General features: G+C 42.9%; 1 protein-coding gene across 1 annotated transcript in view; it reads right to left on the minus strand.

Moving 5' to 3' along the window:
* c5 (complement component 5) overlaps nt 1–18,448 on the minus strand; it is a 152,545-nt gene that overhangs the window by 128,926 nt on the left and 5,171 nt on the right. The window contains exons 3-6 of the mRNA XM_078549969.1: nt 11,850–12,012; nt 10,505–10,575; nt 10,088–10,179; nt 2,757–2,839 (exon numbers count right to left, since the gene is read on the minus strand). Of these exons, the coding sequence (XP_078406095.1) occupies nt 2,757–2,839; nt 10,088–10,179; nt 10,505–10,575; nt 11,850–12,012 (409 nt within the window). The remainder of the gene's footprint in view (nt 1–2,756; nt 2,840–10,087; nt 10,180–10,504; nt 10,576–11,849; nt 12,013–18,448) is intronic.

An 18,448-nucleotide genomic window follows, 5' to 3' on the forward strand; every position in this document is an offset into this window, starting at 1 on the left:
GTGCCACAGCTGGCATCTCCCCAGTCATCGCAGCCTTATCACATGCGACAGTCATTGGCGGAGGGGCGAAGGAGCTGCTGCCGTCATCCAGAGCGTCCTGCGAGGAACCTGCAGAGAAAGCAAGCAACTTGCGCGGCACTGTGAGGTCGCTTTGGGCCTCCCTGCTCGTGATTGATGGACGGGCACCTAACTGGGATACTGGGTGCCTCATCCATCTCCCACACTGGCACTGAGCACCTGAGGTCAGTGCCTGAGTGAGGGCTTGCAGGTCCGAGCACAACCCAGGAACCCCTCATTCTGTCCCTGGAGCTGCCTCTCCATGAGAGTTGCCACTCTCTCAATGGAGGAGGCAATGTGCTTGGCCATGAGGATCAATGCAGTGCTCACATCCCGCACGGACTCCTCCACAACGGAAAACATGGCACGCATAACCTCATGGGTCTCCGCCAGATCCTCCCGCACATCTCGCTGGACACCCAGCACCTGCCGCCTAATGGATGACTGCAGAGGCTCATCATTTGCCTTTGACTGAGCATCGTCCTTGTCCCCAGTAGTCCTCTGATTGCTTGCGCCCTGGGCACTCTCTGCCTCCGCCTGCACCTCAAGCTAGTGTGAAGCATCCTCACCAATGTGCATCAAGATACTAGCCGCCAGTCTAATGCCCACTGAGCTGCTGGTATCTGCGTTGGTGCCTGCTTCAGAGAGCGGGTGTGATGCAGGTGCAAGTGAAGTCCAGTAGTCCTCGGGCATCAGGGGTTGGCCCTTCGGGGACCTCATAGCAAACGCGTGCTGGCGAACCTAAAAGGGAGAACAAGGGCATGTCATTAATTAAAGTCATCACACTGTCACTGTGCATGGCTGGTGAGACAATGGAGATCTGCATCATGGTGCTATCGTCTTTCAATGGTCAATGGGGGCTCCAGGTTCGATGCTCCCATCAATGAAGGGACTGAATTAAAATAGTTGCACAATCTAAAACTCTCAACTCTTACCTTTGTCAGGCACCCCGGCCTCTCCATGCCCGGTTGCATGGGGACCATGCCAGCTCTCGAGCTCAAGTGCGTCCTGCTTGAACCTGCGGAGCAGCAAGAGGTTGGACGGGCCTCCGCCTGTATGCGCCCTCTCTGCTTGGTTATGGCTCGTCTTCTCTTGAAAGGACAGAGGTGCATTGATTAGTCCACTCTCTACCTGCAGTGCCATTGCAGCCGGCCAACCCCAGCTGAGGAACACCTCGCAGGGCACTTCCAAGTCGTGGCCCTCGAACCGCAAGGCAGTCAGTCCAAGCAGCGAGGGTTCACCCACTTGGCCAGCTCCGGCGTCATTGACAGTTGGCCCTCAGACTCTAGCACCCTCGAGGTCCACGGGGGGGCGGGGAGGGCCACGCCTTAACACTTCTGCACACTGACCGATGCCAACATGACACTCACCCTTCCTGAGTGCAGCAGGTCATTGAAGTCCTTCCGGCACTGCACCCATGTGCGCTGCAACATGTCATGGCTGCTCACCAGCGCTGCCACTTCCTCCCTTGCCCTCTTGATGAAGTGCGGTGGCTTCTTCCTCTGGGAACAAAGGTGTTGCTCCTGGCTGCCACCTCCTCCAGAAGGATGGCGAGGCACTCATCTGAAGGGCAGGAGGGCTGAGTGCCCACCCAATCTGCCCTCCCGCCTGCTGTGTCCAGTCACACTCGACTCCATAACTTCAATATTGACAATGCAGAGAAGACGTTCTTCCATGGGAGCCTTCCAGGGGCTGCCTGGGCTGTTGTTAAACTGGCCCCCGGGTCACCATTGGACCCAGCAGCTGACAGGCTCCTGCTTGGCCCTTCCCGGCCAGTGACAAGCCACATTTCACACTGAGTGGGCCTTAATTGGCCCGCCAGCGTGAAATCACAGTCGGGGGCCGATCACGGGTGATGGGCTGTTTCCTGTCCGCTCCCGGGCCCGCTCACTGTACCCACCCAACGACCTCAAAATCCTGCCCAAAAGTGTATTAGCTCAAAAAACAAATTTTCTTCGAGAACTACATACTCCAACTTAGCATTACAAAGTTCTGCAATCAATTTTAAAATATACAGGTAAAGCTAATCTGATGTACTGAATACAAAATCTATAAAGTGTCAATTTGCAATTCTGTTCACAGGTTGAAGTTATTATTTTGTAATGGGATAACAAATAACCCATACACATTGCACTAAAACGGAATAAATAGTTCATTTGATTTTTTTTTAAATGACTGGTTTCCTAGTCCGCAGACACTTTTTTGTTCCCTAACATCTTCACTTTACCCATTAGCGACCACATTCCTATTCAGTTTTTTTTCTCTATTTATTAGTATCTTGTGTCTTACCCCTGGTAACATTTGCCATGTGACATCATCTGATAGGAGGAAGTTATTTTTTCCTAATAATATTGAGATTATAGTTCAGTAAAAGAGAATGCCTTATTTTTCAGTAAAACATCCGTCACAAGCAGAGAATACTTCCCAAGTTCCAGTAAAACCCTCTGCTGAGCAGTAACCATTCTATGATCCTATAATAACCCTCTTTATTAAACTGCAATTATCAAAGGCCATGATTTGATATTGTGCATTAATACAAGAGATGTTTACATGTGGATTGCTACAATCTGTTTCCATCTTAAAGTAGTCCTTTAGCGCAAAAGCAACTTAAAGCTGAAGCTTTTCGCAAGTCAAAAATAATACAAAGAATTCACAATCATTTGCCAATGCTAGTGTTAGAATATTAAGTATTGATCTACCATATTCTTTGATCTCAAACTGTGTTGAAGTAGATGTTGAGAAGTCGTTTTTGTATGAAGCTTCTATTTTCCACAAGCCATATCTGAAAAGAAAATCAGTGCAATTTAAAAAAGTAATAACAGTTTTATTAATCCATTTGAGCTTTATATAAATATTTCTGATTTGCAAATCCATTCTTTTGCTAAGCATGCCATTTCTATTCTACTAGGCATGGGATGTGAGGACTAAGGAACACAAGTTTAAGTTATCAGTATCAAAGGGATATAGGAAAGGTAGACATCCTTTTTTAGTATGATAGAAAAAGAAATTATGGAATATATTATCAGTATGCACTGTAGAACAAAATATCATGGCAGGGTTTTACATAAATGACTGGATGAATTGCCATTAAGAAATGCATACATAAAATCATAATAAATAACCTGATGAATTTGGAAGGATAGATCAGGTGCATTAAAATTTCTCTTGCCCAAAACAATATTATGTCACTGTGATCTAGATTTTTAATTCAATCCAAGCCTAAATTATATTGTCAGTCAAATAAACCTCTTGGTGGTCACATAAGGAGTAGAATTGTTTGCTCAGCTTGCCTACCAGCCCGCTGAATTAGTTGGGAGAGTTTAAAGATAATTGTGCAGAAATATAAGACACGGGTTGGGAATGGGGGTGGGGTTTGGGGAAACTAAGGGCAGAATTTTGCCCTTGGTGGGCGGGTTCGGTGAGGGCGGTCAGTCCACAATCGGCACCGGACCACAATTTCATGCTGTTGGGCCAATTAAGGCCCATCCAGCATGAAACATGAGCAGCAGCGCTGAGCACTGCCTGTGTGGGCTGGGGGACATGGGCAAGCGGGCCGAACACGAATTTCGCGCATGCGCGTGAGTGAGTGCTGCATTATCACCCTGAGGCACGGAGCTGCCTCGGGAAGATGAAGCGTTTTTAAAAAAGAAAATGGAGAAAATAAAAATGTAAAAAAAATGTCCCCACTCATGTGACTCTGTCACATGAGCAGGGACATGTTATTAATTAAATTTTAAAACATTTATTATATTATTATTTGCTTTTGGAAACCTCATCCCGCCCATAGAATTTTGCAAAGAGCAAATTAAGTACATAAGTACAGGGTATATTCAGCATAATGTTATTAATACTTAGTTCATGGTTCATTATAATATTTTAGAGGTAATTTTTAGTTCTGGGATGATTAAAATTTAACTGTAGAAAATGGGATATCTGCAACTAAAGCAGCTTAAAGACTATTACACTTAAAAGGTTGGGCCATGTTGACCTTAGGGATTAACAGCTAGAAAGGTAAGATCATAAAACAGCAGGTGGGCTTACTTAACTGGAAAATTGGAGGCCAGGTATCTACACTGCTTGCAAAGAGTTACAGCCCAGAGAGTTGTTTTGTTTTGGGATTGAGAACTACAATTAGTCTAAAGGCATTCAGTGAGCCCTGGGAGGCTACGTCATTATGGATATGAGTGGAGCTTAAGAAGGTTCTAGGGTTTCAATTTATCTGTGTGTTTGCTGGGGAAGTGAGTGTTCTGCAGCAGGGGAAAAGGCCATATCAAAAAGGTGCAGCTGTTAGCAGGCTCCAGGCAGCAAAAGTGTTTCTGTTAGCTGGTTCTGCGTTGTTGGAGCTCAGGAAAAGTCACAGGAGCACTTGATAGCTCAGGAGAAGTCTTGGAGAGCTGAGAAGTTGGCAGAAGGTCACTGGATCCATGCTGGAAAGGGTTAGAGCTCAAAAGAAGCCCTGGGAGCCATTTATAGTTTGGTTTAGCTGGGGTGATTGGAGCTTGGTGAAATCCAGGGGCAGTGCCAACCCAGTGAAGCTAGCCGGCTATTAAAGAGCTGAAATTACGTAGAGGCTGGACTGCAGACTCAGAAATCCAGGGGAATGGAGAGTCTGGAGATGAGATTGAAACACTGGGAGGTGTGCAGCTATTGAGACAGTCCGAGTCAGAGTGGCTTTTGAGGGAATTCAGAGCCTAGATCTTTGAAAATGAAAAGCCTGGAGTCTCTTGTGAGGGAGATGGAGTTTTAACAAGATTGATTAACTCACTGTGTTCACTGATGTCTGAATGGGATGCTGAGAAAACTGTGGGATCTGTCTTGGTTCTATTTGCTATTTAATGTGTTGTGCTATTTAATAGTTCGACCACAGTTTGCCTGTTAATTACCTAATGTTAATTCTTAATTAACATTAAGAATATAAGATAGATATTGTAAATTGTTTTACTTTTCTGACTTTGTATAGTAAAGTTTACTTTTTTTTGTTCAAAGCCTGTGGAATATTGTGGCTTTATTTTCTTAGCAAGTGTCTTGAATCTCAAATCTTGTCTACTTCAAACAAAATGTTATTGGTCCCTTACTGGATTACATAAGAACATAAAAACTAGGAGCAGGAATAGGCAATTCAGCCCCTCGAGCCTGCCCCGCCATTCAAAACGATCATGGCTGATCTCATTTCGGCCTCAACTCCAACTTCCCGCCCTCTCCCCATAACCTTTCAACCCGTTACTAATTAAAAATCTATCTCCTCCTTAAATTTATTCAGCGTCCCAGCATCCACTGCACTCTGAGATAGTGAATTCCACAGATTCACAACCCTTTGAGAAAAGTAATTCCTCCTCATCTCTGATTTAAATCTACCACCCCTTAGCCTAAAACTATGGCCTCTTGTTCTAGACTGCCCCACAAGGGGGAACATCCACGCTACATCTACTTTGTCTATCCCCTCTAGCATTTCATATACCTCAATTAGATCTCCTCTCATCCTTTTAAACTCCAGCAAGTATAGGCCTAAACTGCTCAACCTCTCCTCATAAGGCAAGCCAAGCATCTCTGGAATCAACCTGGTGAGCCTCCTCTGAACTGCCTCCAATGCAACTACATCTTTCCTCAAATAAGGGGACCAAAACTGTGTACAGTACTACAGGTGCGATCTCACTAATGCCTTGTACAGTTGCAACAGCACCCCCCCCCCCCCCCCCCCCTATTTTTATACTCCATTCCTTCAGCAATAAATGCCAAAATTCCATTTGCCTTCCTTATTGCCTGCTGTACCTGCATGCTAGCTTTCAGCGATTCATTCACAAGGATACCCAGATCCCTCTGCACTGAAGCATTCTGAAGTTTCTCTCCATTTAAATAATAAGCAGCCTTTTTATTGTACCATAACATTGGTGATCTGGTCAAGGATCATAACAATAAGTTATATAACTATACAGTATACATCAAGTATTGTGATTTTGTTTTTAGGTTGGAACATTTTTCTGTCTGTCTAGCTGAAGGAGGTTATTCCTTTTTTTATTATTTCTGTAAGGTTTTGATAATACTGCCAATTTTAGGGTTCTATATTGGTCTGGTTTGAATTTCTGTCTGCTGAGTAAGGCAATTAAATGGTGAAAAACAGGCTGGAAACAGTCACGTTAGCTGCTTGCAAGAACCTGTTCTTCAAATGACTTCAAAGGTGTCAAAATGTCTGGGTTCAAGCGGTTCTATTTATTTTAATTACATTATGTGCAATTCAAGACTTCGTTGTCAGCTTTAAAGAAATAAGCAAAAGGTTTGAACTCAACGGCTTGAACTTAGTAGGACACTGTATCTTTAAACAAGAACCATGGCCGAGACCGGAAATTCCTACCAAAAGTCAATGGACTTTTTGCTGATTCGCCAAATTTTCCATCCCACGGGCAGGACCAGAAAATCCCAGCCCACGTGTTTTAATAGGTTTTAGCTTACTAACTGCATTAAGCTATGAACCATATTCATAGGGTTGAACACCTATGTTTTAAAAAGATATCTTTTTCTGATATTATGTTAGGAATTATTATTGACATGTTCTTAATTTTCCTTTGGTATCTGTGGGAATAGGTTAACATGTTTCATATCAATTGTTTACAATAGTTTGTGTTGTTGATAAGAGAATGTAACATTGTTTGTACAACTGTTCTGTATCTATGAGAATGTGTCTATTTTTCCCAATGGAATGTAACTCCTGTTGTCTTAAGGAAATAAGAGATGGACATTTTTCTCAGCCTACATGACCTAGTTACAGAGGTGGGGTGACACCAGGTGACCTTCACCCTAATCAATGAAAAGAGGTAATTTGGACTATTTCCTAATAAGGAATGGAAGTCAGATATAGGGATTACAAATTGGGAAATCAGAGTCTTTGTTGGCATAGTTTATTATTGCTTCTGTGGTATAATTCTTCTGAGGCACAATTCAACATATTGTCACTTCAGAGAAGAAGAAAAGCATCGCTTGTGATGGCAGCACTCAAGGAATCCCAGCACCTTAAGGGATAAGAAACCTCTGTGTTGTATTCATTGCTTTTGTTACTTATATATAACATTTTGCTCAATAAATTCTACTTGATTCATAAATATTGGTTGTTCATGCCTTGTTAGGTGAGGCAACCATTGTTATAAATTAAGAGTTCAGAACTTAGATATTTTAAATAAAAGGATTTTATAGCTCAAGACGCCACTGGATACAGCCCAACCTATCCAACCTTTCCTCATAAGACAACCTCTTCATCCCAGGAATCATCGAGTGAACCTTCTCTCAACTGCTTCTAATGCGATTATGTCCTTTCTTAAAACTAGACACAGTACTCTAGATGTGGTCTCATCTATGCCCTGTACAAATGTAGCAAAACTTCCCTACTTTTATATTTCGTTCCCCTCGCAATAAACAACATTCCATTTGCCTTCCCAATCACTTGCTGTACCTGCATACTAACTTTTTTTGATTCATTCATGTACCAGGACAACCAGATCCCTCTGTACTGCAAGAGTTCTGCAATCTCTCTCCATTTAAATAATGTACTGCTTTACTACTCTTCCCGCCAAAGTGGAGAAGTTCACATTTTCCCACATTATACTCCATCTGCCAAATTTTTGCCCACTCACTCAATCTACCTAAATCCCTTTGCTGACCTCTTATGTTCACTTCACAACTTACTTTCCTACCTATTTTTGTGTCATCATCAAATTTAGTAACCATACATTCAGTCCCTTCCTCCAAGACATTGATATAAATTGTAAATACTTGAGGCCCCAGCACAAATCCCTGTGGCACTTCACTCATTACATAATGCCAACCCAAAAATGACCCACTTATACCTACTCTCTTTTTCCTGGTAGCTAACCAATCCTTTATCCATGCTAATATGTTACCTCCTACACCATGAGCTCGTATTTTGTGTAGTAACCTTTGATGTGGCACCTTATCAAATGACTTCTGGAAATCCAAGTACAGCACATCTACAGGTTCCCCTTTATCCATGTTGTTTGTTACTTCCTTAGAAATCTAATAAATCAGTCAAACATGATTTCCCTTTCACAAAATCAAGTCGACTACACCTGACTGCATTAAGATCTTCTAAGTGCCCTGCTATAAACTCCTAAATAATAGATTCCAGCATTTTACCTAAGACAGGTGTTAGGTTAACTGGAGTGTAGTTTCTTGCTTTCTGTCTCCCTCCTTTCTTGAATAAAGAAATTACATTCACCATTTTTGAAAAATTTTGGAAAATTAAAAAAATGTATCTACTATCTCAGCAGCTTCTTCTTTTAAAACCCTAGGCTGAAGTCCATCAGGACCTGGGGACTCATCAGTCTTTAGTTCTAATAATTTTCTCAGTACGCTTTCCCTAGTGATTATAATTGTTTTAAGTTTCCCCCTCCCTTTCAACTCTTGATTTACAGTTATTTTTGGGATGTTACGTGTGGGCGGGATTTTCCTCTCCTGGTTTTCCGGTCCCACCCATGGCGATTTCTATTGCGGGCAGGACCGGAAAATGCCAGCTTGTGCCTTCTACAGTGAAGACAAACACAAAATATCTGTTCAATGCATCTGCCATTTCCTTATTTTCCATTATTAATTCCCTAGATTCACTCTCTAAAGGACTAACGCTTACTTTAGTTACTTTTTTTCCTTTTTAGATACCTGTAGAAACTCTTATAATCTGTTTTCACATTTCTAGCTAGCTTTTGGTCATATTTTAATTCCTCCCTCATTATTTTTTTTAGTCATTCTTTGCTGTTTCTTATATTCTGTCCAATCTTCTGATCTGCCACTCTTCTTCATGGAATTGTATGCTTTTGCCTTTATTTTGATATTATCTTTAACTTCCTTAGTTAGCATGGATGATCACTGCTACCTCGGGGTGCCTTTATAATGAGGTCATTAATTAATCCTGTCTCATTGCGCAATACCAAGTCTAGAATAACCTGCTCTCTGGTTGGCTCTAGAATGTGCTTTTCTAAGTAATTGCCCTGAAAACATTCTGTGAACTCATCTTCCAGGCTACCATTGCCAATCTGAGTTGTCCAATCTATATGTAGATTAAAATCACCCATGATTATCACCGTACTTTTCTCACAAGCCCACATTATTTTTTCCTGTGTACCCCAGTCTATAGTGTGTAGATACCATTGGGGAACTATAAACTACTCACACAAGTGACTTCTTACCTTTGGTATTTCTAATCTCTACCCAAACTAATTCCGCATCTTGATCTTTAGATTTAAGGTCGTCTTTCACTCTTGTATTAATGTCATCCTTAATTAACAGAGCTACCCCACCACCTTTTTCTAGATTCCTGCCCTCCCGAAATGTCATGTACCCTTTGATATCCAGGACCCTTACCCGGCCAGTCGGAGTAAGGTCAGCAGACTTTCTTCCCTAAAATGACATTAGTGAACCAGGTGGGTTTTTAAAACAATTGGTCACCATCACTGAGATTAGCATTATATTCCAAATTTATGAATTCAATTTAAATTCCACCAGTTGCCATGGTGAGATTTGAACCTATGTCCCCAGTGCATTAGCCTGGGGCTCTGGATTACTAGTCTAGTGACATTACCTCCATGCCATAGTTTCCCTCTGTGGCAAAATGGAACATATTTATATTTTTATTTTGAGCGTATATCAAGTGTTCTGATTAACTATGCTGCTGCTTCGATACAGTATATAGTTTATTCAACTTTGCACCATTAATGTATTTTATCTCAATTATAGAACAGCACCTTTACTACATTTTATGCTAGGTAAACAACATGATATTTAAAATTTTACTTGGCCTTGTCAACCATACATTCCATGACAAAAGTGTAAATTTGCAAAATTTCTTTCAGAATGACATGAAAGGACTCCTGACATTTGTTTAGAACTAGCAGTTTGACATAATAAAAATCTTAAAATTAAATCTGACAATGCACAATTCATTAATAGGAGTATGAATTCCCAGAAAAATAAACCTGATAATTTTTAACCTGTATCTTTGGTATACTGATTAGCAACAATAACAATTTACTTGGGATTAGATGGAATCTTGAAGTCAGGTACTGAGATTATTCCAGTGACATCTTCATATTCAGCAAAGTCCACTTTTACTCCCTCTGGATCCTTATGTTTGGAACAAATACAATTGTTTTAATTTGATTTCCTTCTTTAAGATTTAGATAATTTTTCATAAAATTATTTACAAAAGGCAACTTAAAAATGAAGTGTATATAAAGGACACAGAGTTTCAACATATCCTGGTACATGCTGCCCACCAATAAGCCACCCCTTCTGCAACTACGCCTAAAGTTAGCAGCTTTATACTTATTTTTATGTCAGATTTCTGCTGCTGTTATGTTACATGTTGGTATAAAATTCAAGTTTTACAACCACAACTCTTTAACTAAACATCAATGCTATAGTTATTTTCTAAATTTAAAGAACTCACCTTAAAAGTAATAGCAACTGGTCTTCTGGCTGGTTTGAGTTCTTCATTCAAGGAATAAATTCGAAATTTCACTACAGATAAAAAAAGCAAAAAGATATTAGAATGAAAACCAAAAAAAGCTTGCAGTTTTCAAGCTTAACAATTGCTGTATACTATGAAATTTTCCCTAGTTCCACTGCCAAGATTCTTCACTCTCCTCTTTTTGTGCTCATCCTAAGCTCCCTCAAATGAACTAGAACCATGGGCTGAATTTTCCCTCCATCGGGGGGATTGTGCAGGGGTGGGTGGGAGCGAGTGCGAGCCCGATCGGCGCCCCGATCGGGTGTGCGCCGCCATTTTACGTGGGCGGGCCAATTAAGGCCTGCCCAGCTGACGCTCACCTGGAAGCGCTGAGTGCTCCCTGTGCGGGCGGGGGGGAGAAATTCCGTGAGTCCGGGCCTGCGCGCTTTCGCGCATGCGCACCAAAGAGCGCAGAAATCTCCCCTCAGGGAGATTTGTTTAAGATTCAAACATTTAAATAAAGAATTGAAAATATTTTAAGATATCTCCTCTCATGTGACAGTGTCACTTGAGCTGAGACATGTCAAGGAACATTAATTTAAAAATGTATTTAATTTATAAACACATCATGAAACCTCATCCCGCCTGTGGATGTGGTTCCATGAAAAATGCGAAGGCCATCTGGGCTGTTAGCCTGCCTGCCAACCTTAAGGTTGGACGGGCAGCTCATTTAATTGGTTTTAAACAGGCCTCCGCGCCCGCCGAACTGAAAATCTAAATGACGTGCGGTGATGCCGGGACACCCGCCCGATGTCACCGCGCGTCATTTTACGCCTCAGCAAGCGGGGGTGGGAAAATTCTCCCCTGTGATTCCAAAAATCAACAGACAGGTGATTATACTAGCAGTGCCCTTCCAAAGTGACCCCATTTACTCTACATGGGGCCTTCAGGTTCTTGTGCCACCAGGGTCATATCTTTGGCACCCTCCTGTCTCATATAGAAAACCTGGTGCCTGCTCATCACCCCTTCTTTTAGAGGTGTTTCCCTTGCCTGTAAAACCCTTTATCTGCTCCCCTCGAGTTCCCACCCATCCAGTGGAGCCCACTTGCACCCATCTGAAATCAACAGAATGAAAACGAGGCAGGCTCGAGATAGCACAAGATCCACCCAAATAGATTACTATCCAGGGGACAAAGATGAAACGCTATTGTAGATATTATGGGCAGGGGTCTACTGCGGAATTTGAACATAAAAAATGAAAGCACCAGGTTCAACTGTAGAATGTAAAATTTGTCTGGCTTAGGGGAGAATTTTGCAATTGGAAAATTAAGATTAAGACTGGTACCTGGTTGATCAGGAGTATAAACAGGTTTGTCAGTCTGAACAAAGAGTAATCCATTCTGGTAAGACACTGGCACTTTTTCCTCTTGAGTAAAATCTGGAGAATGTGCTCTTAAGTACACATATTGTTTTTCATTTTTCTTTCTGGGTAAATCTTTTGGCAAGATCTGTTTTTAAAAAAAGCATACTTATTTTTGCAGACATATAATCATTTCTTCTGATTATTATTATTTCAACCATTATCAAAATCTTCAACTTTTGATAATGCGCAATATAGTGTTATGAACATTTTTAAGATGTGATGCATTTCAAAATATGATTATTGGTTTCTTCTGTATTCCACAAGTGAAAGATTTAATAATTGAAAGAGTTTAAATCGTAAAGAAACCTGGTTCCAAACTTGTTTTTTCCTTTGTGTTTTCAGTTTTATAACAATAACCTGCAGCTCACCTCAATGGAATGAATGGAAACAAGAGCCAGGCAGCAGAAAATGGATTTTTTTTCTGAATTTTTTAACATATGATCTTTGTAATTACAGCATTAAAATTGATTTTATTTTTCTCCAGATATTTCCCCTGCCCCTTTCCTCTCCGCTACTTCATTAATGCTGGGGGTATGGCCCCATGAGCAGAATCAGCAGCCCTCCAAATTTTGCACAAATGCAATTCCTCATACAGGAACCTAGAACATGTTATTTACTACAATGAGATGGAGATGAGCTCTCAACCAGGTCAAATTATACTGTCACTCAACATGAATCTTGGGGAAAGAAATCTGGAGAGCTACCAGTACTAATGAAACCATATCCTAGCATGAGTAGATCACCTTCAGGAAAAGAAAGATTATTGAGGGGGAGGGGAGAGTTGAGGGTTAAATTGGATAAGTGCTGCCTGCTCTTTTAAACGATTTCTGTGTGCATCCAGTGCTAAGCATGCTCTTCGTTAGCAGCCTGATGTTGTGAGCAGCTAATGCAACTTTAAGACAACCTGCTCTTCTTAAATGTGAGGTACATTTGTGACTGCAAGAAGCAGTGAGAGTTTTTTCAAAAGTCATTCTTGGCTGTGATATTTTGAGCAATGGGTGAAAATGTGAGAAAGCGAACAACAAAGTTTTCAGATAATGCACTGGAGGTCTTTGTGGAAGAGATAGAAAGAAGGAGAGACAACATCCTGTATCTGCAGACATATGCTCAGGAAGCAGTGGGAAGAAGTAGAAGCAGAGGTCAATGCCAAGATTGTTTGCCCCAAGAACAATGTAGGAGGAAGTTTAATGATCTGACATTTGTTGCCAAAATGAATGAGTTCGTCTTCAAATGGCATATCCTACCAACTGCACCACTTGCTTCATGCACTGCTCAATTCTCTGGAACCCCCCATCACCTAACTACCAACAAGCTCTATCCATCAGTACTCAGCCTTTCAATTCATACACTTTACCTCATCCTCATACACAGCACTGTTGCAATCTTTATACACACAATTCACAGCTTGCATGCACTGACAGCTATTCAGCCATGACAGCCACATTACCCAAACGTATCACAGGACTCACTGTCATACTTCCCACTTCCTTGCAAGACAAGGCAGTGCATAACACTAGGCAGAAGCGAAGAACTGGAGGAAGACGAGCATTCCCATGTGTTTCAATTCCCATGAAGACGACAGTGGTCATCATGGGAAGGGGCATCAGTGAGGCCATGGTCACTGGCGGGTTTGAGGGATCAATGGCAAGGTTATCTGCATACCTAATCCTCCTTCTCTCATCCCACTTCTCCTTTATCCCACAATCTTTCTGATTCAGAAGCTGCAGATGGCGTAAGCACGCACTTCTTACTTTCTCCTATTCCCTCACCACAATCCAACTGTTGGCCCTTTTTCATTTCAGGTACATAAGAACTGGAACCTTCACAATCAGAGAAGGAAGAGAAAGGAGACAGTGACACATTGTCACCCAATCTTAAACTTGCAACCACCAGTTCAGAGACTGATGATGCATGTATTTTACAGACTATTTTCGAGGAGGGATCTGATATGGTGAGACACCAAACACAACTGCACAGAAATCAGAGAGGGAGGAAAAGATTGTACAGGTGCAAGTTCACTGGAAGGTGAGGTCACACACCACTAGTTCTGCATAAAGGAGTTAGATGAGGCCAGGCTACAGAAGAAGGCTGGTGGACATACTGAAAAGCTTGCCAAAAAGTATGCACTCAACAGTGAGTAGCATGGAGGAGTCCAGCACCAACTTGAGACACAGGGCTTTGTGCAGAGCTCGGAGCCCATCCTTTGAAAAATGTGGTTCCAGAAGGTAGAAGGTGTGGTTGAGGTTATTCCTATCCGGACACCTGTGGAATCCACCATTGTGCAGCTTCTGAAGGTCGCTGTCAAGGCTTTCATTGCAGCACAAATAGCTTCCATCAAAGCTCTGAGTGCTGTAGTAGAAACTCAGACTGCTTCCTTGCAAACTCAAATGGCTGCTGTCATAAAAAATGACTTGTATTTATATAGTATAATCTAGGAAACATATGGCAGCTACTTTGGCACAGAAGCTCCCACAAATAGCAATGTGTTAATGACCTGATAATTGGTTTTAAGTGATGTTGATTGAGGGATAAATTCGGCTAGGACACCAGATACCACTGTTAAAAGGGACTTTCAGGGATTTACAACAGTCTATCAATCCAACAGGTTAGTAAGATTGTTGACTGATCACATCAGAACAGTGGCAGTGGCTCAGTGGAGGACAAACCAGCCATCCTCTCTCAGGATGACAGAATTCCTGCTCCTGCCCTTGCCATTTTTGCCGTTGTTGTTGCCTAAAAGCCAGCCAGCCCAGGCTGATATGGTGCAGTCTGAAGACGGGTCTTCTAGGCCTAGAGAGGCTCAAGGTTGCCTTCCAAGGTCATCTGTAGTCTCCTCAACTAAAGGTGTGGTTGAGATTACTCCTATTGCTCTTGAATTATTTGATCACACAGAGCCTAGGGAAATGCGGATTATCTTTGTTGCAGCCTCCTTTCCTCTTCATGTTTCTCCACTTCCTGTTGCACTCCCTCCTCCTCCACTTCTTCCTCTTCTTCATGCTCCTGCCCCATGGCTTTTAACCTGACAGACATTGCCTGTTTCATGGATTGTGGGTGTTGCTGGCAAGGCCAGCATTTATTGCCCATCCCTAACTGCCCTAGAGAAGGTGGCCGTGTGCTGCCTTCTTGAACCGCTGCAGTCCATGTAGTGTAGGTACACCCACAATCCTGGTAGGAAGTGAGTTCTGGGATATTGACCCACCGATAGTGAAGGAATGGCAGTATAGTCACAAGTCAGGATGGTGTCTGGATTGGAGGAGAACTTGCAGGTGATGGTGTTCCCATGCATCTGCTGCTCTTGTCCTTCTTGGTAGTAGAGGTCGTAGGTTTGGAATGTGCTATTTAGCCTTAAGAGCCTTGATCAGTCACTGCAATACATCTTGTAGATTGTACACACTGTTGCCACTGTGCATTGGTGATGGAGAGAGTGAATATTGAAGGTGGTGGATGAGATGCTAATCAAGTGGGCTGTTTTGTCATGGATGGTGTCGAGTTTCTTGAGTGTTGTTGGAGCAGCACACATCCAGGTAAGTGGAGGGTATTCCATCACACTCCTGACTTGTGCCTTGGAGATGGTGGACAGGCTTTGGGGAGTCAGGAGGTGTGTGACTCACCACAGAATTCCAAGCCTCTGACCTGCTCTTGTAGCCACAGTGTTCATATGGCTAGTCCAGTTCAGTTTCTAGTCAATGGTAACCCCCAGGATGTTGATAGTGGGGGATTTAGCGATGGTAATGACACTGAATGTCAAATGGAGATGATTGGATTCTCTCTTGTTGGAAATGGTAATTGTCTGGCACTTGTGTGACATGAATGTAACTTGACACATATCAGCCGAAGTCTGAATGCTGTCCAGGTCTTGCTGCATATGGACACAGATTGCGTATTTGAGGAGATATGACTGGTGCTTTACATTGTGCAATCATCAGCAAACATTGCACTTTTCACAGAATCACAGAGTGCAGAAGAGGCCCTTCGGCCCATTGAGTCCGCACCAACATGTGAGAAACACCTGACCTACCTACCTAATCCCATTTACCAGCACTTGGCCCATAGCCTTGAATGTTATGACGTGCCAAGTGCTCATCCAGGTACTTTTTAAAGGATGTGAGGCAACCCGCCTCCACCACCCTCCCAGGCAGCGCATTCCAGACCGTCACCACCCTCTGGATAAAAAAGTTTTTCCTCACATCCCCCCTCAACTTGAACTTGTGCCCCCTCGTGACTGACCCTTCAACTAAGGGGAACAGCTGCTCCCTATCCACCCTGTCCATGCCCCTCGTAATCTTGTACACCTCGATCAGGTCGCCCCTCAGTCTTCTCTGCTCCATTGAAAACAACCCAAGTCTATCCAACCTCTCTTCATAACTTAAATGTTTCATCCCAGGCAACATCCTGGTGAATCTCCTCTGCACCCACCTCCAGTGCAATCACATCCTTCCTATAATGTGGCGACCAGAACTGTACACAGTACTCCAGCTGTGGCCTCACCAAAGTTCTATACAACTCCAACATGACCTCCCTACTTTTGTAATCTATGCCACGATTGATAAAGGCAAGTGTCCCATATGCCTTTTTCACCACCCCACTAACATGCCCCTCCGTATATGGACACACATGCCAAGGTGCCTTTGTTTCTCAGAACTTCCTAGTGTCATGCCATTCATTGAATACTTCCTTGTCAAATTACTCCTTCCAAAGTGTATCAGCTCACACTTTTCAGGGTTAAATTCCATCTGCCACTTATCTGCCCATTTGACCATCCTGTCTATATCTTCCTGTATACCAAGGCACTCAACCTCACTGTTAACCACACAGCCAATCTTTGTGTCATCCGCAAACTTACTAATCCTACCCCCCACATAGGCATCTATGTTGTTTATATAAATGACAAATAATAGGGGACCCAGCACAGATCCCTGTGGTACACCACTGGACACTGGCTTCCAGTCACTAAAACATCCTTCTGTCATCACCCTCTGTTTCCTACAACTAAGCCAATTTTGAATCCACCTCAACAAATTACCCTGTATCCCATGTGCATTTGCCTTCTTTATAAGTCTTCCATGTGGGACCTTGTCAAAGGCTTTGCTGAAATCTATATAAACTACATCAACTATACTACCCTCATCTACACACCTGGTCACCTCCTCAAAAAATTCAATCAAATTTGTTAGGCATGACCTCCCTCTGACAAAGCCATGCTGACTATCCTGATCAAACTTTTGGCCTTATGATGGAGAAAAAGTTATTGAGGAAGCAGCTGAAGATGGATGGGCCTAGGGCACTACCTGAAGGACTCTTGACTTTATTCTCTTTTTTCATTCATTCATGGGATGCGGTTTCTCTGGTTGGGCCAGCATTTATTGCCCATCCCTAGTTGCTCTTGAGAAGGTGGTGGTGAGCTGCCATCTTGAACCACTGCAGTCCATGTGGTGTAGGTACACCCACAGTGCTGTTAGGAAGGGAGTTCCAGGATTTTGACCCAGCAACAGTGATGGAATAGCGATATATTTCCAAGTCAGGATGGTGAGTGACTTGGAGGGGAACTTCTAGGTGGCAGTTTTCCCATCTATCTGCTGCCCTTGTCCTTCTAGATGGTAGTAGTTGTGGGTTTGGAAGGTGCTGTCAAAGCAGCCTTGGTGAATTCATGCAGTGCATCTTGTACATGGTACACACTGCTGCTATTGTGCGTCGGTGGTGGAGGAAGTGAACGTTTGTGGATGTGGTGCCAATGAAGCAGGTTACTTTGTCCTGGGTGATGTCAAGCTTCTTCAGTGTTGTAGGAGCTGCACTCATCCAGTCAATTGGGGAGTATTCCATCACACTCCTGACTTGTGCTTTGTAGATGGTGGACAGGCTTTGGGGAGTCAGGTGGGTTTCATAAGAACTAGGAGCAGGAGTAGGCAATTCAGCCCTTCGAGCCTGCCCTGCCATTCAATACGATTTTGGCTGATCTCATTTTGGCCTCAACTCCAATTTCCTGCCCTCTCCCATAACCTTTGCTAATTAAAAATATGTCTATCTCCTCCCTAAATTTATTCAGCGTCCCGGCATCCACTGCACTCTGAGGTAGTGCATTCCACAGATTCATGACCCTTTGAGAAAAGGAATTCCTCCTCATCTCTGATTTAAATCTACCACACCTTAGCCTAAAACTATGGCCTCTCATTCTAGAATGCCCCACAAGGGGAAACATCTGCTCCACGTCTACTTCGTCCATCCCCTTTAGCATCTTATATACCTCAATTAGATCTCCTCTCATCCTTCTAAACTCTAGCGAGTATAGGCCTAAACTGCTCAACCTCTCCTCATAAGACAAGACCCGCATCTCTGGACTCAATCTAGTAAACCTCCTCTGAACCTCCTCCAATACAACTACATCCTTCTCCAAGTAAGGGGACCAAAACTGTGCACAGTACTCCAGGTGTGGTCTCACCAATCCCTTGTATCACCAAGGGCTCCTCCATCATTGAGGATGGAGATACTTGTGGAGCCTCCTCCTCCAGTAAGTTGTTTAATTG

Source organism: Cetorhinus maximus, chromosome 10, assembly GCF_964194155.1.
Source record: "Cetorhinus maximus chromosome 10, sCetMax3.hap1.1, whole genome shotgun sequence".
Taxonomy (NCBI): Eukaryota; Metazoa; Chordata; class Chondrichthyes; order Lamniformes; family Cetorhinidae; genus Cetorhinus; species Cetorhinus maximus.